Source organism: Babylonia areolata, chromosome 12 (assembly GCF_041734735.1).
Source record: "Babylonia areolata isolate BAREFJ2019XMU chromosome 12, ASM4173473v1, whole genome shotgun sequence".
In the NCBI taxonomy this organism is placed as follows: domain Eukaryota; kingdom Metazoa; phylum Mollusca; class Gastropoda; order Neogastropoda; family Buccinidae; genus Babylonia; species Babylonia areolata.
Genome location: NC_134887.1, coordinates 39,369,975 through 39,396,967, shown reverse-complemented (window position 1 = coordinate 39,396,967; position 26,993 = coordinate 39,369,975). Strand labels below are relative to the sequence as shown.

Genomic DNA, 26,993 nt, shown 5'->3' with positions numbered 1-26,993 from the left:
TTAAAATCAAACAAATGCAGACTTTATTTTGTACACAACCACCAGTCCAAGGAACTACGCGTGTTCATTTGTAACTTCTCCCTGGACACACTTTTAAAAAAGCTTTAAGCCAAGCACAGTGTCCTTACGTTGCACAACTGCATGTAATCAATGTTCAAAACTTTTCTCCAACCCATAAACATATACACATATTTCCGGCGACTGGTTTCCTTAAAAAGTGGCATGAAATCACATGGTCCTAAAACAGGGTTACATATCAACATTAAGAAAGTGAGGGGACAGAAGAGAGAGAGAGAGAGAGAGAATTAATATGCAAAACTGCTGCAATTTAACACCAACAAATGTATCATATAACTGGAAAAATGTGTTGAAAAAGTTATCAAGCATTATAAAAATACTTCAATCATTTCAAACCAAAAATTGGAACATTCAATTCACTTTCATTTCTCTGACATCAGGACTGAAAACAACTGTGGAGTCTATACAAAGTAAAAATGGAAAAGAAGAAATAGTTTTCTTTCAGACACGATTCAATACAATAAAAACAAAAACCAAAAAACCACCTTTCGTAACTGGCATGTATTTTCATGTACACAATTCTGGACAAACATGTAAACCAGATATGAAAGAGACGACAACAGAGGTGAATATATAGATACAGAACTATCAAGGACAATATAAACTCAGAAACAAGGTAACCTCTTAAATCACATCCAAAAAAAAGTTCTCACATTAGTCAGTTAATCAACATTATCATGTTTAGCCATTCATAATAAATATTCAGAATACAATCAGCTGGAGAAATCTGAACAAATGGTGGAATTTACTATAATGCAGTTTCCATCCAGTTAGCATAGTAAAATTTTTAGTATTACTTCTCACAGTTAACATTTTCAAAATGCGCTTCTTTAATGTCATCGACAGACAACATAGTTCCAAAATTACATGCCATCTGGATCTGCAGGCAGAAAATCTCTATTTAAAAAAGGGATTGTGCTATTTCTTTACTTATTTCTTAACTTTTGAAAGGGTATTTCCAGGGTATTTCAACTGACCTAGCCTGGCACTTTTGTTGTTTATTTGCTTCAATGAAAGACTTGTTATGGCTGTCTAATTACAACTGCTTTCTTGACTTATTAAACATAATAAAGTTACACTGTGGCATGAATTTCAAAATATTGATAGACAAGTAAAGATAATGTTCCAATTTCTACATTTATGAAAGACTCAAATTCTGATGTCTCAATTCCTCTTCATGAAAGAAAGAAAATACCTTTGACATGATAAAGCACATTGTAACAGTCAGAACATTTGATAAGATCATGCAATATACAAACAAACGTTGTCTATACAGTCAACAAAATGTATCCATAGCTTGGCTTGTTTGGCTTGTTCCAGATATATCGGAAGATATGTTAAGAAAGATATTGCCACATTTCTTTTTATTTGGTGTTTTCCTCACTGGAATTTCATACAGAAACAGATGTTACAGTGAGAAATGAAAGGAGCAAGAGGTTTGATTGTTTTTATAATACTGACAGTCTGTTTGCGCAGAACATTGGCAGATTTCGCATTTAGTCCAGCCTTAGGTCACAACACTGTAACTCATTTTTGAGCAATGTAACTGGAAACAATTTCCTGAAATTATAGCTGAGAAACATTTGACGTTGTTGCCTCTAGTTCAGCTGACTGCATGGGGCTGCATCAGGTCTGCCTAACCAAATCAAAATTCTACTGTGTCAAACACACAACTCTTGTCACATCTGAAAGAAAAAAACAACAAAAGAAGACAGAGAAGAAAGAGACACTCCTTGTTCACACAATTTGTTAATATATATTCTAACCTACAACCACACTGAAACAACCCAGAAGAAGAAAAACATACAGCAAATGAAATTAGTGTCTATCAACAGTTTCACTTTCAGTAGCTCAAGGAGGCGTCACTGCGTTCGGACAAATCCATATACGCTACACCACATCTGCCAAGCAGATGCCTGACCAGCAGCGTAACCCAACGCGCTTAGTCAGGCCTTGACAACACTGTAGAACTGCTTCCATCATCTCATGGACATGAGATGACGAACAGACCTACCCAAGCCTCAAACATCTAACAAGTTCAAGATGCATGCAAGATCAGGTCTACTTGTTCAGAGAAATGATCGATCTGAACCACACTGGCAGAGCCCAAGTTGTCACCGTTTTCTTCTTGATTGGTAGCAACCCCTCAGCTGGTACAGCCACACAGTCGAATCTTCAGAGAATGCTTCTGGCATCGCTAAGCAACCTGAGTATACAGTTAAGCTTGCAAACCTTCTTTCTGAATCTTTATTCATCTCTGTTGCTGAATTGCCCAGCCGACCACACACAGCCACATCAAGGCTGAGAAACTGAATACTGATCTTTCTTTCTCATCTGTTTTATCTTATCATGCCAGTTCTGAGTCTCAGCAAAGTGTTCATGTTTGTGTTTTACCTTGCCATCTGAACTCCACAAACAATATCATTACGCAAGCCTAAAAGCAACACTGTTTGCTGAACAAAGAAAAAAAAACACAACTGCTAACAAAGGGATGAAAACATATCTATGTTTGGCATACTACTTGAGTGCATAAAAAGACAAATTATTTGTCTCAACATATATCCATGTTCAATATTGTTCTTCACATTCAACAGAGGACAAAAACAGACAATGTGCCGAGCAACATGAACGTTTCATACGCATGCCTTTGTGAATTCATGTTTTAAACTGATGCTCCTACTCAGCAAGATCAAACAAACATATACTACGTAACAATTACTTTCTCTAACCTATGCAAGTATTAATGCGTTACATGTATGCAAAATGCAGCAAGAAAACAAATACTGTGCCCTACTGTTTTGTTGGCTCAGCTTAGCATGGCATGTTCAGTTGATGAACATATAAATTTTCAATCCATGCTGGCGTTCAGAAGCGTTCCTAAATACTTGTGGTTAATATACACCAAAGGTGGTGTGAGCTAATAAAAAAACAACAAAAATAAAACAAAACCATTCAACACTAAGAAGTATGTCAGTCAAACTGCAATCACATTGACAGCAAAAACTGTTTTCAGAATAATACATTGCTTAACACAGTTTATGCACAGTATCTGATGATGAATCCCTAATAATTTCAATGATGCTTCTGAAGAAAAAAAAATCAAAAAGAAAGAAACAAAATAATGAAAATTAAATCCAATGTCAAGAAAACTACGAAAATGAAAAAAAAAAAAGGTTTATGGTTTAACAGTAAGCTCAACTGTTAGTAAACTGATCAGTAACACAACTGAAAACAAAAGTCGTCACAGTTACTGATCAGTAACAAAGAAAAAAAAAAAAGTGACATCTAAACAAAATGTTTACAAGATTTTAACTCTGTTAAAACTCATATCCAAAACCTCACAACAGCCAAAATGCATCTCAAAGTAAAATTCAAAAAATGAACCAAACAACACAAATATACCTGTTTCCCTGGAAAATATCACTAAAATTCAAAATCACAACATAACTAGCCAGTACTTTTTTCTTTTTTTTTAAAGAAGCCATGGCAGCAGCAGTTTACAACACAAAGGGAAAAAAACCATACAAACAAACAAAAAAAAAAAGAACAAAAAGCCAGTACACAGTCAAATTGCCATGGCAGCAGTTTCCAATATCAAATACAAAACCAGAAAAGGGAACCGAGATCCGTATCTTGAGACAAAAGTTCAACATGGCTGAACACAAAGGCTGTGTGACAGGACGTGAAATAGAAATCATGAATTCAAGAGAACACACACACACACACACACTAACCGATACATTTTAAAAAGTAATCAGGTGGAGCCACAGTACCGGTAATTCAAGTACAACGCAAAGTCCAGAAATAACTTAAGTCATTCTGGGAGACTGGACTCACTCAATAAATGTGAGGAACGGCTGCCTACAAGAAAGAAGAGTAAGAACTGCTGGTTTGAAAACCGGGCTTTCCACACAGTGCAGCGATATGCAACATGATGCGGCTGGCTACCTTTTGCTTAACAAAGTCATTTCATGATGCCCTCCTCCTCCAGCCCAAGTTGTATTCTCCACAAAACAAATGAATAAAACAAACATCCACCTGCTCCAACAATCAAAATCTCTGACTCTTCAAAACCTTTAAAAAAAAACAAAAAAACAGAAAGAAAATGCAACTGAACTCAAATTATAGAATCAATTAATACTACGATTAAAACAAAAAAATGATGAAAAAAAAAAAAAAAGAGAGACATGTTGTGTGGAGAAATATCAAGACGTCAGTTACATTTTTTTTCGGACACTTGATAGCCGAGCAATCAGTGCACTTGCTTCCACCTCTATGGTGGAAGGGTCACAGGTTCCAAAATCACATGAATTTCTTGTGAATTAAGGATGGTTATTTTATCTCAATCTTCCAGCTCAGAAAAGTTAGCCAAGAATTGACAATGCCCAACTCTGCTGTATATGTATGTATGTATGCACAAGGTAAAACATTGTCATTGTGTATTGTCAAAGCAGATTTCTTCATGCAAAATTTGGGGCTGCTCTCCCCAGGGAGAGCATGCCTCCACCACAAGTAACAATGTTGCGACACCTTTTTTTTCTTCCTGTAAAGCATATTTGTTTTCACATCGAAGTAGATTTTCTTTTTCTTTTTTTAATAAAATTTTCCAACGGAAAACCCTTTTGTTGCCATGGGTTCTTTTACATGCACAAAGGGCATGCTGCAAACTGGATCTCAGTTCACTGTCTTCTCCAAAAGACCATGTCAACAGTATTAGGTTGGGTATGAAACAAAAATTCACCCAACCCCAACATAAGCCTTCACTGAAAACAAGAGGAATGATGCTGGTACGGTGGGATGAAACTAAGTCGCTCTTGCAAAAATTGAGCACTTGATGAGGAACATGAGAACCTCATCCACATGTCACTTGATGAGGAACATGAGAACCTCATCCACATGTCACTAAGCCCATTTTCAACAAACGACGTCTATGCAACACACACACAACAGATACAAAAAAAAGCAACGTTTTGAAATGGTTTGTGGTGAATGACTATTTTCTGAAAATGGCTTCAGTTAAAGGAAAAAAAATCACACATTTACAGGAATACAAATGCCATATTGTACAAACTATGGAAGAAAAAACAAACCAAAAAACTATGCTACTTCTACGTCATGATCCCTTTTGTTCAAAAAAAGAGAAAAAAAAAGATATCTAATGCACTGGTAATCTCTTAATAAAGTTTCAAGAGTATTCAGTTATTGCCAGGAAATACTGCAACACAAAGTGTGTCAATGACTACATCCTGACCAAAACATGTCTTTACCAACATTAGATTAGTTTTGTTCTAATAAGCTCAACATTATGCATTATAATTTAAAGAAAAAAAAGCAACAACAACAAAAGTTTATTTACCAACAAGAATAAGTGCTGCCCTAAGATTTATGGAAGGGAAAAAGTGGCATTATGCAAAAACTGTTCTGAATGTGAAAAACAATGATGAAAATGCAATGGTTTTTAATGCATTTGTGCTACTTTTTTCCTTTTGAGACAATGATATGAAATATTTGCTTCCTATGATTAAAAAAAAAAAAAAAAAAAAAAAAAAAAATCTGTGATGGAAATGAAATGATATCCTTTATACTGTTACAGAGTCAGCTGCTGTTTATAAAAATAAAACACCATAACATATAACATGCACACAAAAGCCAGAAACAAGCAAACAAAAACATTCAAATGTGCTAAAATCACCTGTCTCAACAACACTTCTTGTCTCATCAATGGGCGGTACTACTGATTATGACTGCTTTTAATTTCTATGGCAATTTTTCAGTTGAGGCTTCTTTTTAATACATTTTTTTTTCATTATTATTTAGAGCAATACAATGCCTGTTTTAAAGATGATCTTTTCGGACATTTTAAACATCAACAGGAGGGGCAATAAATCACAGCTGCTTCTAATTCCCATAGCACCCTTTCCATAAAACAAAACAAAAACACCAACAAAACCATGATCTGTGGTGATACAAAATCTCCTCTTTCAGACAACAGCATCTGCAGGTAGTGGATGTATACAAATGGAAATCATGCTTACAACAGCTTTTAATCCATTGATGACAAGTTTTAAACCAAAATCCTGAGGCAGCTTAAAGGGTTATGTTAACTGTAGTCAGAAAATAAACACATAAAAAAGTATGTTTCCTGAGAATCAGGTTTCCAGAATCTGAAGAAAAAAAAAAAAAAAAATCTGAACAACCACACATAAACTCCCCTGCACAATCTGTTACAGTAATTCCAGCCACCAACTCACATTTTTCCAGACCTTGGAGTAAAATTGATCTGTTAAAAAAAAAAAACCACCTGAAAAACAAACAAACAAAACCCCCACAAATACCCAACCCTTTAATAACTGAAGTTTTAATAAGAAATTTCGTTGTTATTTTAAAATGATTTTTTCATAATTTCTACTTGTCTGTATAATAAAACCAGTTTATTTCAGATCAAGAAATTTCCTTTCCATAGGAGACTGTGGATTTTAATTCAGTTTCAGTTTCAAGGCAGTGTCAAAGCATCTAGACTGATCCAAATATGCAGCAATACATCTGCTGAATTTGAAAAAAAAGAAAAAAAAAAAGAGAGAAGCACATGCCATACCTATGCATTAACCAAGCTGCTGGTCTGGCCTTGTTTTGTGAATGACAATACCAACTGTGCTGCCATATATCCAACAGAACCTTTCATTTCTTTAATAATCTTTTTAAAGCCAAAGACAAAATATCAAACACCACTTTTTCGAGATGTTTTAAGTGTCACCCTGATTTCCACAATGACCAAAAAAAAAAAAAAAAAAAAGAAAAAAAGATATTCACAATCTGTGGCAAATGTTTCTGTACAATGACAATCATTCCACATGCATGGCAGCAATTTACTTCAACAGAAAGGATAAGTTTAGTACCTGAAATGAGGAGTTTGTATCATACTCCCAGTTTGGTTACATATACATGCCATGTCAAACTGATGCAAACCAGGCCTATCTGTTTCCTCCTCTTGGCCAAAAATTTGCGGCGACTTAGAAGTCTCGCTAACAGTCTGCTAGCCAAGTCAAACACCATTTGCGGCTGAAGCTAATTAGTCAGTGATTTCAAGTGGATTTTAATGACCTACTGGAAAAAGTCCTTAAGGTCAAGATGTTCATGGCTTCGGCCTTGGTTCCGTGAAGGTTGATAAGATGATGCCGAAACACGACTAAGAAAGAAAGGAAAAACTAGAGCATAATACTACTCATAAGCAATGTAGCCGCCTTCCACTGTGCTACAAAGAGGTATGACTGATAAACCACCACACTGCTGATGACACTTATTTCTTAACACTATAGCTACCTGACAACGGCACAGAATGGTTCAGTTTCTCTTCGTCTTAATTTTGGTTTTTGTTTGTTTTAGCCTTAGTGTTTGTTTTTAGTGGCAGGATAAAAGACAACAAGTGTATCAATGGCAACCTTAGTTTAACACTCACTCAGCATTAAAAATGAAAAACAACTATGTTTTTAATAATCCACTGTGAAGAAAAGCAGTTTGGCCGTTCTTTGTCACATCTTTTGAGGATCGCCAAACCATTACTAAAACAAAACAATACAAAACAAAAACAACAACCAATGACGAGCAAACAAAACACATGCGGATATCGAGTAGTATAAATGATCCTTTTAGAACATGGCAAAAATAACCGGGAATAATTCATATACCACTATGCCTTCAAGATTATTTATGAAGCTGAAGAACATTCTCACAGCAATGATAACCTGCATGCAGAAAAGATTCCTACATGTAACCTACTGATCACAACTAGCTCTTTATACAGCTGAGTACACAAACTTTTTTTTGTTTTTTGTGGCAACCTGTTATGGTTTTGTGCTTTGTATTCAGGTTTTTGACGGATATCCTGCATTCTTTAAACACATCAATATATCATATATTATTTGACTATGATTTAAGAAGACCAAAGAAGCAAAAAAACCAGCTGGCATGGAAATTCTTATCACTGAAGTCCAAATGCAAATGATTTATACATCAAAATCCTTTTTTTTTTTTTTTTGGTTATATGTCCAACAGCCTCCTGTATCCCTGCTTTAGTGTGAGAGACATCTGTACAAAACTCAGTGCATATGGTCTGCACCAGAAATATTTTGTTCATAACAGTTAATACATATTGTTTACAACAGTTAATACATATCATCATCTGTCAGAAAGAACTGTTTCTGTTCCAGAAATTCTCACTGGCTGACAGTCTCATCTCAAAGTTGTTGGTTTTAAAAACAAAAAAAAAAAAAAAGCAAGAGCTCAAATTACAAAGTGACAGAAAAAAAAGCTGTTTGAAAGAAAATGGTTAGACCAGGAAGAAACTTGAGCTGAACTGCAAGAGACAGAACATTTCTATGGGTGGGGCTGTGTTTGCAGAACTCTGGTTGAACTGCATTGGAGTCTTAGTTTAATGCCAGTGGAATGGCAGAGATGATGAAACAGCCAAAAAACAACACCACCACCTACTTCTCTTCAAGGCTGAAGAGAGTATTTGATGGCAACCAAAGCAAATGATGGCCATTTTGTCCTGATGAGAGTCACCAGGCTTGCTGTTCGACCACTGCACCTTCTGGAGAAGTTTCAGCTTCAGTTTCAAGGTGGTGTCAAAGCACTGCAAACTGCTACATCTGCTGTATTTAAAAGAAGGGAAAAGGGAGAGAGAGAAAAAAAGGAGCAGATGCCTGACCTCTGTATAAACCATACACGCTGGACAGGGCTTGAAAGCCTGCTACACCTGCTCTAGTTTTTTGTTTTTCAAGAACTTGGTGGATAAACTGTACCAAGTTTAACCATTAAAGTTTCTTTTGCAAAAACCTTTTTTAATATTTTATTTTATAATAATAATAACAATATTACAATAATATTTATTTATTTATTTATTTTTTTTTTTTTTTTTTTCTCTTCTTGATGTGAGCTTTTTTCTTTTTTACTTTCACTCCTTGAGTTGGGTTGAAAGTCTGAGATGAGGGTGAATAACCAGTGAGAATAACTGGGACAAACTCCGAACACGATTCAGTTTCTTTCCTTTCAGTTCGTTTGGAAGATACAGGAAACATCCACCTGTTGTTTTGGGTGTTTTTTTTTCCAGATTTACATCATATGTTAAGTCTTTGGTATCATTAGTGTGCATGGTCTTTGGTTGATTAATGTCTGGCTCATTGTGTTCATGACTGCTTGAGCTTGTGGAAAATGAAATAATGATAATATGTGTATGATCAACAGCTGCTGGCTCAGTATATGGCAAGAGGTTTCTGGACCTTCAAAGGGTCCCAAGTTCGATCACTCATAGAACAGAGACCACTACAGGACAACATTTAACATGTTTACAGCATTCTTCACATCATTTTATTCATACTATTACTGTCGTCACAGTGGAATAACTATCACTTCTTGAGTGACACCTGATAATTAATATTCACGGGCACTCTTTTGAGATATCTTGACAGTAAACATGCTGGTCTGCTGCAAGTTTCTTTTGCATTGATTGGACCATGATCTGACTCTACTAAGCAGACATTCCCCCCATTATCATAATTCAAAATCTTTGAAATGGAATAAAGAAACAACTCCTGAAAAAAAGCAGCTAACCATGTAATACTATTTTAGTGATCCTAAGCACTTCTACTTCAAAATACCCTGCCTGCATGATTTCACACACACTCAAAGTGACTTTAAGGTGCTGACGCAAATTATACAAAACACAGGAACCACACGTGCGGGTTGTACCAAACTCAAAGTGCAAGAAAAGTGACAAAAAATGACAACAACAACAAACCAACCAACCAACCAACAAACACATGTCCCTGGAAGGGAGAAACCAAGAGAGAGGGGAAAGCACATACACAATGCACAACTGCGGATACAAGGCAGTGGACACTGGACGTGGAGTACTCCGTTCACTGTTTGTTCAAGTTAAAAGTTGGTCTGAACTACATCATACTTTTTTTTTTTTAAATACTCTGTACGAGTGTGTGTGTGTGCGTTTGTGTGTGCGCGTGCGTATGTGCATGTCTGTGTGTGTGTGTGGTGTGTGTGTGTGTGTGTGTGTGTGTGTGCGCGCGTGCGTGCACACGCGTGTGTGTATGTCTCTGTGTGCATGCAAGCACACGCATGTGTGTTCATGTGCGTGTGCTCCTGTGCACGTTTGTGTGTATGCATGCATACATATGTAGTGTGAGTGTGTCCTGCAAGTTTAATTGTAAGCATACTACTCTTCAATGTCAACATCACTTCAGGAAAAAAATAACAACAAGGAAATCAACCAAAACTCGATTTTGAATTTCACTTCCGCTCACTCCCTAGTAACTAAACTGCAACCATTCCCTCACTAACATTCTGAAACACTGAGCCTCCTTTAATCTTTTTCCAAAAAAGAAAATACTAAACTTAAGACCATAGTTCATTACTCAGGCTTTTCCTTTGTTTTCGCTCAATGACAGGCATCACACATTATTTCCTTGGAAAATGAACAGCTGTACAAAATGCATATAGGTAAAGACACACACACACACATGTACCCTGCGCCCAGGACAAACAACCTCTGAGGAAAATGAACCAACAAATAAAATACAAAAGCCAAGAACAAAAAAAAAAAAAAAAAAAAAAAAAAATCAATTCACTAGCTGTTTACAATGTCATCAGCAAAGAAGCATATATACATATATATATATGAATATGTATAGATACTCTCCTTGAAGGGTGGCCGTGCTCTGTCAGGACAACAACAAAGGGCAGGCTATCTACAGGATCTCTATCCATCGCACCACCTCACGGTTCACCATCTCACGGTTGATCATCAGCACCTGAAACCAGCATCGCAGTTTCAGTTTCAAGATTTCACAGCACATTATTCTGTCCAAATACGCTGCACTACAACTGCTTATTACACACACACACACACACACAAAGTTTCAGTGACAATGAGGTGTCAAAGTAAGCTGACTGATTTATATATAATACATGGTTCACACCTACAAAAAAAAATCTCAGAAAAAACCCACAAGAAGATGGCTGAATGCAGAAACAAATGCCTTGTTAGGCCTTGAGAACCTACCCTAGGTTTTTATTTCTTACTTTCAGTTTCACATAAAATACTGACATAAAACAAAATGAATATACGAAATAAAGAAATATGTAAATACATTGAAATATGATCAATAACACGAAGGATGCATGAAGATTTAAGTTAACATAAATCAAAATGATATATGTATAAAAAATTAAAAAAAGCAACAACAAAAACAACAAATATGTAAGTATATTTAATATTGAAAAATCTGGAAAATGAAAGATACTGAAAAAAAAGTAAGCATCACAACAAATGTACAGAGTCAAGAGATCTTCCTCTTCTTTCTTTCTCTCCCCTCCATACAATCACAGAACACATACACTGAATGTGTCACAGTCTGGTGATTTTCTTCCTTCTTTCTCTCCCATCCACACAATCACAGAACACGGACACGGAGTGTGTCACAGTCCAATGATTCTCTCCCTTCTTTCTCTCCCCTCCACACAACCACAGAACACGTACACGGAGTGTGTCACAGTCAAGTGATTTTCTACCTTCTTTCTCTCCCCTCCACACAATCACAGAACACGGACACCGAGTGTGTCACAGTCAAGTGATTTTCTTCTTCCTTCTTTCTCTCCCCTCCACACAACCACAGAACGTGTACACTGAGTGTGTCACAGTCTGGTGATTTTCTCCCTTCTTTCTCTCCCCTCCACACAACCACAGAACACGTACACGGAGTGTGTCACAGTCCAATGATTTTCTCCCTTCTTTCTCTCCCCTCCACACAACCACAGAACACGTACACGGAGTGTGTCACAGTCTGGTGATTTTCTCCCTTCTTTCTCTCCCCTCCATACAACCATTATACATGTACCGTGTGCATCACAGTCATTTTTATAACCTTCCTATCAATTATTTATCTGAAATCCTGGATTACATTTAAATACAAGGATTTCCGCATGCCAAAGAAAATATTCTTGCTTTTCCACTCACTTTCTATCATTTACCTGCAGGACATTATACAAATTCAAGTTACCAACAAAGGGATTTTAGCCAACAGAAGATCTGATTTGGGTTTTTTTTAAATCAAAGCAAATCAGGATAAATGAAGAGGGGGAGGGGGAGGGAGAGAAAGAGAAAGAGAGAGAGAAGGGCGAGAACAGAGAGAAAAACTCATTGAGACACAGAAGAAGAAAAAAAAAAGCAGTGGAAGAAAGCATGCAAAGAACAGGAACAGGAAAAACAAAACAAAAACACAGCAGAAGTTAACATAAACAAAACAACAGCAAGGAAAACAACAAAGTGACAGAAATCAGGAAGGACAATAACAGACCCGCCCCTCACAAAACCCCACCCCTAGTGTGTACCTTATGCCCAGACACGCGATACAGGTGGACAAAGCCAACAGAGTCCTCTCCCCTGGCCACCACCTGACCCTGAAGCATCTGTCCGGAGGTCAGCTCCATCAGCACTTCCGCCGCTTTGTCGCTGTAATACTCCTCATCTGAAACCACCCAAATAATGCAACATTATGCTTTGTCAATGCTTTAATACTCCTCATCTGAAACCACCCAAATAATGCAACATTATGCTTTGTCAATGCTTTAATACTCCTCATCTGAAACCACCAAAAATAATGCAACATTATGCTTTGTCAATGCTTTAATACTCCTCATCTGAAACCACCCAAATAATGCAACATTATGCTTTGTCAATGCTTTAATACTCCTCATCTGAAACCACCAAAAATAATGCAACATTATGCTTTGTCAATGCTTTAATACTCCTCATCTGAAACCACCCAAATAATGCAACATTATGCTTTGTCAATGCTTTAATACTCCTCATCTGAAACCACCAAAAATAATGCAACATTATGCTTTGTCAATGCTTTAATACTCCTCATCTGAAACCACCCAAATAATGCAACATTATGCTTTGTCAATGTTTAATACTCCTCATCTGAAACCACCCAAATAATGCAACATTATGCTTTGTCAATGCTTTAATACTAATCTGAAACCACCCAAATAATACAGCATTATTCTTTGTCAATGCCGTAATACTCCTGATATGAAATCACGCAACAAATGCATCATTATTCTTTGTCAATATAAAGCTTTGTGGCTGTAAATGTAATGCTCCTCATCTGAAACAACCAAAGTAATGCATCACTATGCTTTGTCAATGCTGTAATACTCCTGATCTGAAACCTTCCAAATAATGCATCACTATGCTTTGTCAATGCTGTAATACTCCTGATCTGAAACCTTCCAAATAATGCATCACTATGCTTTGTCAATGCTGTAATACTCCTGATCTGAAACCTTCCAAATAATGCATCATTATGCTTTGTCAATGCCGTAATACTCTGATCTGAAAGCACCCAACAAATGCATCATTATTCTTTGTCAATATAAAGCTTTGTGGCTGTAAATGTAATACTCCTCATCTGAAACAACCCAAGTAATGCATCATTATGCTTTGTCAATGCTTAGTACTCCTCATCTGAAACCACCCAAATAGTGCATCATTATGCTTTGTCAGTGCTGTAATACTCCTTATCTGAAAGCATCCAACTAATGCATCATTATTCTTTGTCAACAGAAAGCTTTGTGGCTGTAATACTCATCTGAAACAACCAAAGTAATGCATCATTATGTTTTGTCAATGCTGTAGTACTCCTCATCTGAAACCACCCAAATAGTGCATCAGTAAGTTTTGTCGCTGTAATAATACTCATCTGAAACCACCCAAATAATGCATCAGTATGCTTTGTCAATACTAATACTCCTTATCTGAAACCACCGTGTTTTGTCACTGTAATACTCATTTGAAACCACACAAATAATGCATCATATGCTTTGTCACTGTAATACTCTTCTGTAATCACCCAAAAATACATCATATGCTTTGTCACTTTCAATGAAAATAAATATCACATAATCATTTGTAAACTAGTTTGATTCTAGCATGGCACATTAAAATATATACTGTCAATTTCATCTCAGTCAGTTTCACTTGTTGAGAACCTTGTTTCACAGTCATAATCATCAGCAAAACAAACTATCTAATCTTCAGCTGCATGTTCAAGTGGTGGCAGTTTGAGTGTCACATAAAACTTTTGATCCCTTCACTGATGTACAAAAAAATCAACAGGCAATGATGATCTCAATGTCATTAAGAGAGCTGGATAAAAATCACGCTGTCAGGATCACTGTGTGAGATACGTATGGATACATGACTTTTCCATCATCAACGTGAGGATCATACAGCAAGGCACTTGGCATGAGAAAATCAAAGGCTCACCTTGCAAAGGTGTAACATTGGCCAGGTAACATTCCACAGCCTGGAAGGGCAAGGTCATGAAGTCACTCCTGGAAAAGAAAAAAAAACCCGGATTCCTTTTAATTACCATTATAACTATTGTTGTTGCTGTTGTTGCTTATAGCCCAGAAAACTGTGCAGGGCCATACTGGGACTGACAACACTCATCAATAAAATAATCCTTGTGTAAACCAAACGAGCTGTTCATCTCAATAGGTCTGTATGCTTTTCATTTCATCGCCTTGTGTGTGTGTGTGTGTGTGTGTGTGTGTGTGCTTGTGTGTGCATGGGCTTGTTTGTGTATGGTATGTCTGACTTGAATGCATGCATATTCATGTACATGTGATTTTTATTGTAAATGCCACAAGCTCCTCATCTAGAGGTGTGAGCAGAAGTCTGCATGTTTTGAAATTCCATTTCTTTACAATTATAATGCAAGCATTCTGATTCACCTCAATAAACAAGGTTCTTCTCTGTGAATGGACCTATTTACAAATTCTTGCTCATTTGTGTTTGCATGTAGGCAATGAACACTGATGTATCTTTCATAAACTACGAATAACATGGTTGGTTGGTTTTTTTCTTGTTTGTTTTGTTTTTCCTTTTCTTTCATCCAAATGTAAGTCTTAACCCATCAGTTGGTATGACCACTGCAAGTGATTGTAAGCACAATGCTAAATGTGTTTCATGTTCTTTATCTGTTACATGTAATATGTAATATTTTCATGTGCCCCTGTACAGTTTCCTGAAATAAACACATCTTGCCTTGCCTTGCGTTATCATAACCTTACAACAGATCTGACCTATGCCTAATTGTTATTATAAACATACAATCTTACTGTCTTAGAGGCGTGAACATTCTTATTGTTCTTTAAGCACAACCTGATCTGTTATAACTGTTAGTGTAAACACCACAAGCTCCCTGTCTGGGAGTGAGAGCGTCAGTTAGTCTGCATTATTAGCAGGAAGGTGGCAGAATGGTTAAGACGCTAATCTGCCAAAACAGAGAGTCCGTGAGGGTCTGGGTTCTAATCCCGGTCTTGCCATTTTTCCCAAGTTTGACTGGAAAATCAAACCGAACGTCAAGTTGTTCAGATGAGACCATAAACCAAGGTCCTGTGTATAGCATGCACTTGGTGCACTGAAAAAGAACCCATGGCAACAAGAGTGTTGTCCTCTGGCAAAATTCTGTTGAAAAAATCCACTCTGATAGGTACACAAATATATACGCATGAACACGCACAAGGCCTGACTAAAAAGTGTTTTGGGTTATGCTGCTAATCAGGCAGATGTGTAGCGTATATGGCTTTGTCCGCATGCATTGAGAGACTGAAACTGAAGCTATGAGGACAGACCTGATCTGCTTGAGGGTGCTGATGGCGACCCTGGCGTAGCCGCCGTAGTCCACATACTTCAAGGAGCACTCATCCTCCACAGGGTACACCTCCACGATCTGGGCACGGTACCACTGGCCCTCAGACTCCGACACGCAGATGATCCCCTCTGCACCAAACACATGCATATAAACCATGGTTACATATAAGCCCGAGGTTATCTGCCAACCTAGCGTTGATAAACAATTTATTTATTCATCATTTTAATAATTAAATAAATAACAATCACTCATAATCAATCACTACAATCATTCACTTCAGAACTGACACTGACATCAAAATCTCAATGTATCCATTTGAGGGGTTTCTTTCTGAACAGACTTTGAGTGGTGGTCTGGACGATAAACCAAGGTCCTGAGTGCAACATGCAATAAGTACATGTAAAAGAACCTGTGGCAACAAAAGGGTTATCCCTGAAGAAAAAATAAAATCTCTTAATAGCAATATACATGTGTATGCACATACATGGCTGAAACCTGACTGAATGACACAGAAAACAAACGATGAGCACCAAAAACAGCTCTCAGTTGCCTTTACCCAGGTAGGCAGACTGGTACAAATGACTGGTACAAATGACTGTATCTGTAAAGCACTTCGAACTTGAACTGTGACCAAAGACTGGTGCTATGTAAGTATGAATAATAAACAAATAATACAAAAAACTCACCTTCAACAGGGCGGGGCAAAGAAGGGGCGCTGGGGTCACCATAGCAGACGTTCATGAAGTGACTCAGCCTCTCCAGGGAGGGGAAGGTGGGGTGGGTGGGCTGCTGGATGAAGATATGACCAGCGTCCACCACTGCCGACACCACCACGTCAATGGACACGCCCTCCGGAAGGCTCAGCTGTGAAGCAGGCTTCTTTCATGAACACTTTTATTACACTGGGACGGAAGACTAAGCACAACAGAAACTGATTATTATTATCATCTGATGGAAATGTGGACTCTGAAATAGATATAATGGAAACTTGTTTCAGGTACACTTTGTTGCATTGAGACGGAAGACTTCAACACTACAGAAACTAAATATTACTGAAAACTGACAGACACATGAATATTTCCACACATAAGAACATCCTCAAATCAATCTATCATCCAATTCCAAAATACAGTATGATACTCCCCATGAGCAGCAGATAGTACTAGTGTTACATGGTTGCCGGAAGCAGAGGAGAACCTCAGACCTGACCACTGAACACCTGACAATGAAAATACCTGACTGGCCAGGTGGCCTTACCTGCATGACCTCTGACCTGACAACAAAGAGAACACCTGACTGGCCAGGTGGCCTTACCTGAATGACCTCTGACCTGACAACACAGAGAACACCTGACTGGCCAGGAGGTGGCCTTACCTGAATGACCTCTGACCTAACAACACAGAGAACACCTGACTGGCCAGGTGGCCTTACCTGAATGACCTCTGACCTGACAACACAGAACACCTGATTGGCCAGGAGGTGGCCTTACCTGAATGACCTCTGACCTAACAACACAGAGAACACCTGACTGGCCAGGAGGCCTTACCTGAATGACCTCTGACCTGACAACACAGAACACCTGACTGGCCAGGGAGTGGCCTTACCTGCATGACTTCAGGCAGCACCACACGGGCGGAGGCAGAGGGGGTGAGGCAGGTCATGTCCAGGCGGGGGTACTGGGACAGGGGGAACTTCTTCCGGATCATCATCAGGGCTCTGTCCACCTCCCCTTGTAGGCCTTTAAAATAAAAAAGAAGAAGAAAGAATGATAAAATTGATAATTTTTAAAAAAATAAAGAAACAAGAATAAATAAAACAAAAAAATAGAAGTATGAAAGTAGGAATTATGAGTGCACGCGTGATTGTATGTGTGTGTGTTGTGTGTCTGTGGTGTGTGTGTTTGTGTGGCGTGTGTGTGTGTGTGTGTGTGTGTGTGTGTATGCGTGTGCCCACAAATTTCAGGATATGTTTTCTGTATTTCGATAACACTAACAGTGATGGTATGATGAAAATGCTGCTAAAGGAGTCCACTTAGGTTTGGGACTGTTTAAAAGGGCTGCTCTTTCATAGTTAATAATATCAGAGGTTAAAAAGATTCAACACCAAACCAAAAAACACGAAGAAAATATTAACAGCTGATAAAGAACCAGAAACTCCATATATGCCTTTTTATTCTGTTGTAGCAAATTTGGGTTTGATCTAAATAAATCTGAATGGTCAAAAGCAAAAGAGGTCAACAAATAAACCAGTTAAAGAGTTCTACATTAGAAAATATTACATTACATTTACGTAACAAACATAATTTTAAACAAAATGAAAATTTAGAAAAAAAGAAAGACAAATGCTCTTAGTCTTACTGTTGTGATACAGTCAACTATACTGAACATGTCTTCCATGACTGTACAGTCGTATTTGATTTTGGGGAATGCATCAAAAATACAATCTATAGAAAAGTAGATATCAGATTTAAATCATCAGTCATAGATATACTGTTTGGTGTCCAAATTCTCCAAAGCTGAAGGGCTGGTATCAACATATCAATGTTTTTGTGGGTTTTTTTTATTTTTATCTTAACTGGAAAATGTACACAATTAAAAAAAAAAAAATCAACTCTGCAGTTTATTTTTGAGAGGGAAATGAAAATCAGACCCTGAGGTGGCAAAGGACTTGGGAAACTTAACACGTTATACACCATGATTACATTCACAAGGCACCAAATAAGAATCAATGCTGCTGTAGTTTTGGTTTCAGTTTCAGTTTCAGTAGCTCAAGGAGGCGTCACTGCGTTCGGACAAAACCATATACGCTACACCACATCTGCCAAGCAGATGCCTGACCAGCAGCGTAACCCAACGCGCTTAGTCAGGCCTTGAGTTTTGGATACACCTTAGTGGCTTTACACCTGCACACGCTGGCATGCTTACTCATACAGGCACATATAAAAAATAAAACAACCCACTATATAAATTTTTTGATCATTATGGGGAATTAGAAAGACACAAGCCACATGTCATAATGCACACTAAGACAGGAAAAACCCTTGACATTTAAATCACATGCCAAACACTAAAGAACGCATAAATTGTCCAAAGTAATAACATACTGACACAGAATAGCCCGCATGGTACATGGTGTGTGTGGATGCGAGTGTGTGCGGGGGAGGGGTAGGGGAGTCTGGATGTGGGTCTGGCGTGTGTTTCATGTATCTCCTGTCTTCTTTCTTCCTGAGGAAAAGTAACAAAAAATCGTGAGGAGGAAAAAAAAAAAAAAAACGAAAAGAAAATAAAGCCCAGTCTGCCAAGGTTCAGATCAAGAGCTGGGGGATGGGACAGGAGGTGTCGGAGTGTGGGTGCCATGAGGCTGGGGTTGCAGAGGTTCGGAGGAGGGGGGACACTGGAGTGTAAGAGTGGGAGGGGTTTTGGCCTCTGACACCATGAAGTGATGCTGGTGTGGTCCATGTCTTGACATATTACACCATCCAAAAAGGCTGTCGCTAGGTCTGTGGTCTGTCTATCTTCTTCTTCTTCTTCTGCGTTCACTCGTATGCACATGAGTGGGCTTTTACGTGTATGACCGTTTTTTACCCCGCCATGTAGGCAGCCATACTCCGTTTTCAGGGGTGTGCATGCTGGGTATGTTGTTGTTTCCATAACCCACCAAACCTGACATGGATTACAGGATCTTTAACGTGCGTATTTAATCTTCTGCTTGCATATATACACATGAAGGGGCTTCAGGCACTAGCAGGTCTGCACATATGTTGACCTGGGAGATCGGAAAAATCTCCACCCTTTACCCACCAGGCGCCGTCACCGTGATTCGAACCCGGGACCCTCAGATTGACAGTCCAACGCTTTAACCACTCGGCTATTGCGCCCGTCTGTCTATCAGCCACTGAAACATGTGGCCCCAGGTTGGGAGACGTTCCACAGCCTGAAGTGGGTGTGGTTAACTTCTTTGTCTCCTATGTCTTCTAAAGTGACTCTAGGTGTATAAAAACTAACTTACTAAGCTTCTGCATTTCATTGGACAGAATTCTCCCACGCTTTCTGAAGGGGCTGGGTGTACAAAAACAGTGCTACTGTGTTCCACTGGACAAAATTCTTCTCTTTGTCAGACAGCCAGGACCTCTCTACCTGAAATCTCTGCGTCAGTGACAGCGCCCAGCTGTTTCAGAGATTTTTTCTTTTGGTCACCAACCCCCTCTAAAATCAAACAATGTCTTCATGCATAGTCAGCAGCACCTGTGGTGGTGATGGTGGCCCCTTCAGGGGGAAGGGGGGGGGGGGCATCAAACCCCCGACAAGCCCAGCTACCTCCAGCCCACACCACCCACCCATCACACAGCCATCAGAACAAAAAGGCGGTGAGGTTGCTAAGGGATGATCAAGAGAAATCTACTGGCAGCATTCAATGCTGTGACAGCAGAGGATGGCCTTCTGATGTTCTGTGGCTGACAAGAAAACCTGCCATCTCAGTTCAGTTCCAAGGCAGAGAAACAGAACAGGAAGAAGAAATAACATTAACAAGCCTCGATATGGTAGATGGGGGGATCTTGGCAGAAGTTGAACCTGTCTCCAGCTATCCTTCCAGCTTGATCCCCACCTTCAGCGGATTGATTGATGATATGGAAAACTACTGGTGTCATTTGATGTTAAAAGATTATATAAAAAAAACAAAAAAACTTTTAAGTGGAAATCTTATTTCAATTTTTATCTATTTGCTGGCTGCGCCTCAATACATAACCTGAACAGGTCAGTTGCATGAATTAATAAAACTGCGCACCCATATTTTTGTGTTCCTTGAATACCTGCCTTACAAGGATGTTCATGAAAAAGCAATGAGGTTTCCAAACACACACACACACACATATATATATATATACACACACATACAGAGAGAGAGAGAGAGAGAGAGAGAGAGAGAGATTGCCTTGTGTCTTTGTGAGGAAGGAAAGCCTTCAAGAGATTTTGTCATAGAAAGAGAAAACTTGCGCTGCCTTTGTGGTCACTGCTGATGCTCCATTGTTTCAAACAAAAAATGTTCGATGACCAAAAAAAAAAAAAAAAGAAACAAAAAAAAGGTTACAGTAAAAAGTAAGGTCCCACAGCCTTTTATGAACATTATTGAAGTGAATTAATGTCCACTGTGTGTAAGACTTGGCATCGGAAAGCAGGGCCCAATCCTCTCCTTCTACCATTTTAACCATCCCTGACAAAAAATCCTGTACCCATTCACACCTGGGTGGAGTGAAGAAAACTGGGATAAGGTGCCTTTCTCAAGGACACAACACAAGGCCGAATCGGGGGCTAGAACCCTGACCACTGGATAACACAGGATGAGAAGTCCAATGCCTAACAGGCTCACACTTGATATATATATTTACCTATAAAATCCAATCAGTGCTTTCATGATTACCTTGCACCTGGCAAATCTGGAACTCAGGTGTGAAGGGGTTGCTGGTCAAGGTGATTGTTGCCCCCGACTGGTCCTTAATGTACTGGATGTTCTTCCCTCCACGGCCAATGAGACGCCCACACAGCTCAGAGGGGAAGTTAAACTCGTAGCGCGTCACGTCTCCGGCTGGCAAGGGAACCAACGTGTCACCAACACTTCCACCACGACCGCTGTCATTCGACGCCTGCACGAGACAGAAACACAAAACCATCATCATGCATCCAGCCCGAGTGTGACATGGAGGCAAGCCGACACCTTGATTTTGTCCAACAACAATTCTTCTGTTTTTTCTACCCCCCCTCCTCCCCCCCACATCAATACCAGGGAGGATTGTATTTCCAACTGATTAATTACCCACCAGACAATTACAGAACCTGATAATACCCAGCCAACTGAGTAATTTTACACCAAATAATATGAATACAATGCAAGAGTGTTGGTCGGGGAGAGAGGATGTGACATGTATAACAGAATTTCTAACCCTGCACTTATTAAGCCTATGGTAAGGACTGGGGAGCAGCAGCATGTCACACACACACACACAACCCCAAAAGAATAAATACATGAAATAACCATATCTAAAGCAGAATCATAATGGATGCATTCTCCAAATGATCTCCAAGTCCAAATACAACTTTGTGTAAAAAAGCTCACATACGTTAAATCAGAAATCTTACAACACACACAGAACTGAATCTAGACCAAAGTCAAAATATTTACACAACAATTCTGTCATCACAATCTACAGCACTGAACAGATTCAAGAGACTGAATCGTCAATATTCTGTATAGAGTAATAATAATAAGAAAAGGTCGTCACTGTATCTTGGAAAAGTCAACCAGTTACTGTGTCAGTGGTGATTGATTCAACTGCATAACTTGATCATTAAAACAATAAAAGTCAGGAAAGGAGAAAATGCACTGCTGGTGTAATACTTGTTTTTGCATTGGAAAATGTCCTTGAAAGTAATGGTATCTTTTACAAACACTGCAGGATTTCATTCGTGTATCAGTATCTACCTCCTTTTACATGCACAGAAAAGTTATATTACACATATTAGTTTTTGTTACTATAGCTAGTAGTCCAGTAAGCATCAAACTGTTTCTTTAATTTCAAATGTTGGCAATAATACAAATTATACTGAACAAATCATCATTATGTTTAATACAAAAAAAGAACAATATATTCAATAAATTGAAAATATATAAATAAAAAGGTAAAATAAATAAAATAGATAAATAAATAATGATCTCAAATTAATCCATTACCGACAAAGCAAAAGAAATGAAGAAAGCTTCATCACAACATATCTTGTTGAAAGACTTTATATAATGTCAAGACATTAAACTAAAGTCATCCCATGACAATGATGATGACAGTGACATTAAAAAAAAAAATTTTAAGACAAAAAAAGGCACAATCAATGCTGCAATAATAGTTCTGACTTCTGAGCATCAACTTCTCCGAATCTGCTTCAATTCACATATATTTGATATCATGATAACTATATAACTTACATCAAGCAACATGCTTCCTATTGTTGGGCATCCCAAACTGAAATGATGGACCTCACAGCTGAAGATAACCTCCCAAGCTGAAGTGATGGACAACCCACAGCTTAAACTACAAAGAAAACCCCAGAATCTGATCAAGTCCCCTCCTCCCCTATCCCAACTTCCAAGCAATTATCATGTAATTTATTATGGAGAAGATGGATGAGGCCCATAACTTGACAGCACATGTGGAATAGGCAGATGAGTCAAAACAGCATGACTCATAAGTCATAACTCTTCTTAAAAACACCACCACCACTATGTTTATTTGTTAGCTAGCATAAAGATTGAAATATACACGACAAATCTGTTGCCCTCCCCATTCCCTTCCCATTAGGACTAGAAGTGGTTAATCGTGTTAAACAGATTCAAATGTCAAAAGGCAATAACATTTTTGACTGAAGATTATATGCGTGAACAGATTATCTGAAAGTTGATGAATAAAAATGAACAATGGTAATGAAAGCATTCATCATTTTATGTTAATTAATACACATATATATATGCAATGACACTGTGATTTACGTGATCTGACATATTTACAACTTGACAGAAATCAAGCAAAGCACATTAATTTTATAAACAAAAGAAACAACCAACCACCAACATCAACAAAGTACACCACAATGGTGTACAAATTCAACACTATTGTATAAGTTACTAACACAATATAACTACAATCTGCAGCAATGAATTTGGCCTACATAATATGTTCTAACCAACTAAATTTCATTCTCAAGAATGTCGAACTCCAATGAGAACAAACCAGCATTCATCTTCCTCCCTACTCTATCCCCAGTTAAAAAAATGAACTTGTTAACTTTCTTCTTGAGGCAACTGTCACATGTCATTTTATGATAAATATTGCAAGATTCAATGATATAATCATGTGTGTGTGTGTGTGTGTGTGTGTGTGTTGTGTGTGTGTATGTGTGTGTTGTGTGTGTGTATGTGTGTGTGTGTGTGTGTGTGTGTGTTGTGTGTGTGTGTGTGTATGTGTGTGTGCGTGTGTGTGTGCGTGTGTGTTGTGTGTGTGTGTGTGTGTGTGCAACTTTTCACTGCATGTGATATGTGAGTGTTTTGGTTTTTGTTTTATTTCAGAAGGTGAAATGGTCCCACAATATCAATACTTTATCAATAATTATAGTTGATACTTTTGTAGTAGCTTGCTATTCACGGATTCTTGTGTAACAAGAATAATACTAACAGACCTTTTCTCATTCTACAGACAAGCAAGCAACTTACAACCAAAAGACTATCACCAAGAAGCCAAGACTACCTACCTCACTGTTTGAATCACATATGGGTGAGCCAGTGTCCATTCTCCCATTTTCCGACACTCCTGCTGGGGTTTTGCCCACACCATCAGACTCTGAAGTTCCATCTCTGGGGGCAGATGGGTTCTTTCGTTTACTGCTGCTGGCAGAAGCGGGGGAGGATGCAGAAGGCGAGGAAGAGGCAGGCTTGGAGGGGGATTGTTCAGATTTTGAATTTGGAGAGGTGGACTTGGAATGAGGTGGTGTTGACTTGGAGGGGGATGAAGCTGACTTCTGATTTTTGGAAGCTTTGGAAGTGTTTTTGGAATTTGTCTTTTTGCCAGAAACACTGTGGCTGGCGTTCCCTGTTTTTGTAGTGGTTGTGTCTGCGACGGTTGCAGATGCATTGCAGTTGAAATTTGAGTCGGCTGGAGGTGCTGGTGAAATCACAGATTTGGAGGAATCGTCTGCTTCTTGTTTTAAGCTCGAGTCTTGATCTCCTATAATGTCTGAACTTTCTTCTTGCTTGTTTGTGCTACTTTGTATGCTGATCTTATCTGCTGTGCCTTTGTTGCTACCGCTGCTACTTTCATCCAAATTTGAGTCTCTTTCTTCCGCTCTGTTTAATTTCTGATTTTCTGTTGTGCTGGCTTCCATTCTGGCATCTGAGTCTTGATCATCTGCTGACAAAAGCTCTTGACAAGTTGAGCTGGAATTTGATTTAAGGGGCTCAGCACTCTCAGTGCTTGAAGAAGACATAGACGTAGATACTGTAGCGCCCAAAGAACTGCTTGCTTCTGAAGCAGAAAACAAAGAACTGTCTTTCTCAGATGCGATACTTGGAACAGAAGCAGATTCTACAGACTGCACATCACACACTCTGCTGCTTCCGCATTCTTCCTCAGTGACAAGTGCTTGCTCTGATGCTTCAACTGCTGATGGGGATTTATTTTCAGTGATGTTCAACTCTGGCTGCTCTGAACCTAAAGTCTGACTGTCAACAGACAGGTCCAGTTTTTTGGCAGATGGCAAAGGCGCTTTACCAACTCCATCCTTGGTGCTGCCATCCTCGGCTGGAGACTCACAGATCCGGTCAGACTCTTGACTTGGTGTGGATGCCTTGGGCTCCTCCAGCTGTTGAGTGTCATCACTGCTGGACACAGTTGGCGATGCAGGTGAGACTGGAGCTTGGCAGTTTGGGGAGTAATTTTCCGTAACAATTTCTTGCACTGCAGGGGGTTCCTGATCTGATGGATCAGGCTCTTCACCAGTTACTAGGTGATCACTGTCAGAGCATCCAACAACAGCAGGGGAATCACTACTGGGGCAAACACCTGAGGGCTGAGCCTGAGCCTGAGAGGAACATACAGCTGAGGCTTCCTCTGCCATTTCCTTTGGAACCACATCTCCAGAGGGATCGGACTGTAGACTGCACTGAGAAGAAGTAGGCTGCATGGAAATGTTTGCAGAGCTGCCATCTGAAATGACTGTTGCAGTCACTTCATTCTTTTCTGATGCCTGGACAATTCTTTTTGTGTCAGCTTCAATGGAAGCTGCAGGTTCTTTGCTGAGCAACGACCATTCTGTCTGTGAACTCAGCTCCAAAGAATCATGCGATTCGGCAGCTGAACCACGGCTGCTTGGGACAGAGCTGAGGACGCTGGTCTGTGAGAAGTAATCAGAAGTGAGAGAAAAACTTTCTGCTACCGTTTCTTCAGCTGCTAGTGGCCTACAGATTGATTGGGAATAGTCTGACAGTGAAGTACCAGCTGACAGATCTGTAGAAGTTGAACTTGATACCCCTTGCAAGCAGTTTAGTTCAGATGAAGCTGACTGAACTTCAGGTCGTGTAGGAACCTCATACCTTTGCTTCAGAAGCTGCTGAGGATCTTTCTTCAAATCTAGTGAACAATTAGCTCTTCCGCTTCTGACCTCCGACTTTACAGCATCTTTTTCTTGCACTGCTACATCTCCTCCTGCTTGCATAACATTCTCAGTGAAATCTTGTATTCCAGTTGCACCGTGTGTACTACTGATTGAATCTTTCTCTTTTTCTGAAGCATCCCCATGCAGTGGTTTTTCTTTTGCTGTACCTGCAGCGTCGTCGTCATCTTCGTCCCTGCTGCGCCTCAACAACCACAACAGTCCGAGCAAGACGACTGTTGTTGGAACGCCAAAGGTCAGAATGATACCCAAATTGTGATTGAGAGGTTTCATTGTGTCGGAGTTGAAATCACATATTTTTCACAATCTGAAACATAAACATAAGGTGATTTAAAAGAGTACGCCATTGAGTAAATAGTGTATACAAGAAACAGATAACACATTTTCAGAAAATATTCTGTACAAATACTACAGCCTTATTTTCATATCATCAAGTCTTCTTTCTACTTTTTTTTTTTTTTTTTTCAAATTCAAAAATAATTTCAATGATATGAAAGGAATTCAGATTAAGGCAGGGTTCCAATCCTCTGTGTCTTTTCACATCTGCTGGGTACTGTAAGCAGATGGGATATGCAAACCTTCTAAGCTGATGGGAAAAGAAGGAGTTTGTATTATACTCCATGTTTGGTGTTACATATACTTACCATGTCAAACTGATGCAAACTAGGCCTATCAGTTTGCTCTGCTATGCAAAATTTATCTGGTTCAATCTTTTTAAAGACTCTGCACTCATCTTTTTTGAGAGCTAAACTTCTTGTGAGCTTTTGTTTGTTTGTTTGTTTTCACTGTTGCTGACTTTGACAACCACATCATGATGGGTGACCAGAGACCTGCTCTGAATGTGGACTACTGATCTGACTGGCATATATATATATATATATATATATATATATATATATAGAGAGAGAGAGAGAGAGAGAGAGAGAGAGAGAGAGAGAGAGACTAGGGTTCAGCAGTCCAATGCTGT

At 38.9% G+C, this 26,993-nt stretch overlaps 1 protein-coding gene across 1 annotated transcript; it reads right to left on the bottom strand.

Annotated features, from left to right (window-relative positions):
* Positions 1–26,329, bottom strand: LOC143288608 (uncharacterized). The gene is made up of 8 exons (XM_076597263.1): positions 24,110–26,329; positions 21,234–21,456; positions 17,420–17,553; positions 16,502–16,679; positions 15,796–15,943; positions 14,423–14,490; positions 12,481–12,617; positions 1–10,901 (listed from the first exon to the last, which is right to left on the bottom strand). The coding sequence occupies exons 1-8, from the start codon at positions 26,297–26,299 to the stop codon at positions 10,839–10,841; spliced, it is 3,141 nt and encodes a 1,046-aa protein (XP_076453378.1). The 5' UTR covers positions 26,300–26,329; the 3' UTR covers positions 1–10,838.
* Between the last annotated feature and the right edge of the window lie 664 nt (positions 26,330–26,993).

Excerpts from the sequence above, each read along its gene's own strand:
- LOC143288608 (XM_076597263.1), bottom strand. The coding sequence starts at position 26,299 with ATGAAACCTCTCAATCACAATTTGGGTATCATTCTGACCTTTGGCGTT. Across the intron at positions 16,680-17,419 it reads TGCTGCCTGAAGTCATGCAG|CTGAGCCTTCCGGAGGGCGT; the intron begins GTAAGGCCACTC and ends CCTGCTTCACAG. Across the intron at positions 15,944-16,501 it reads TTTGCCCCGCCCTGTTGAAG|AGGGGATCATCTGCGTGTCG; the intron begins GTGAGTTTTTTG and ends TGTTTGGTGCAG.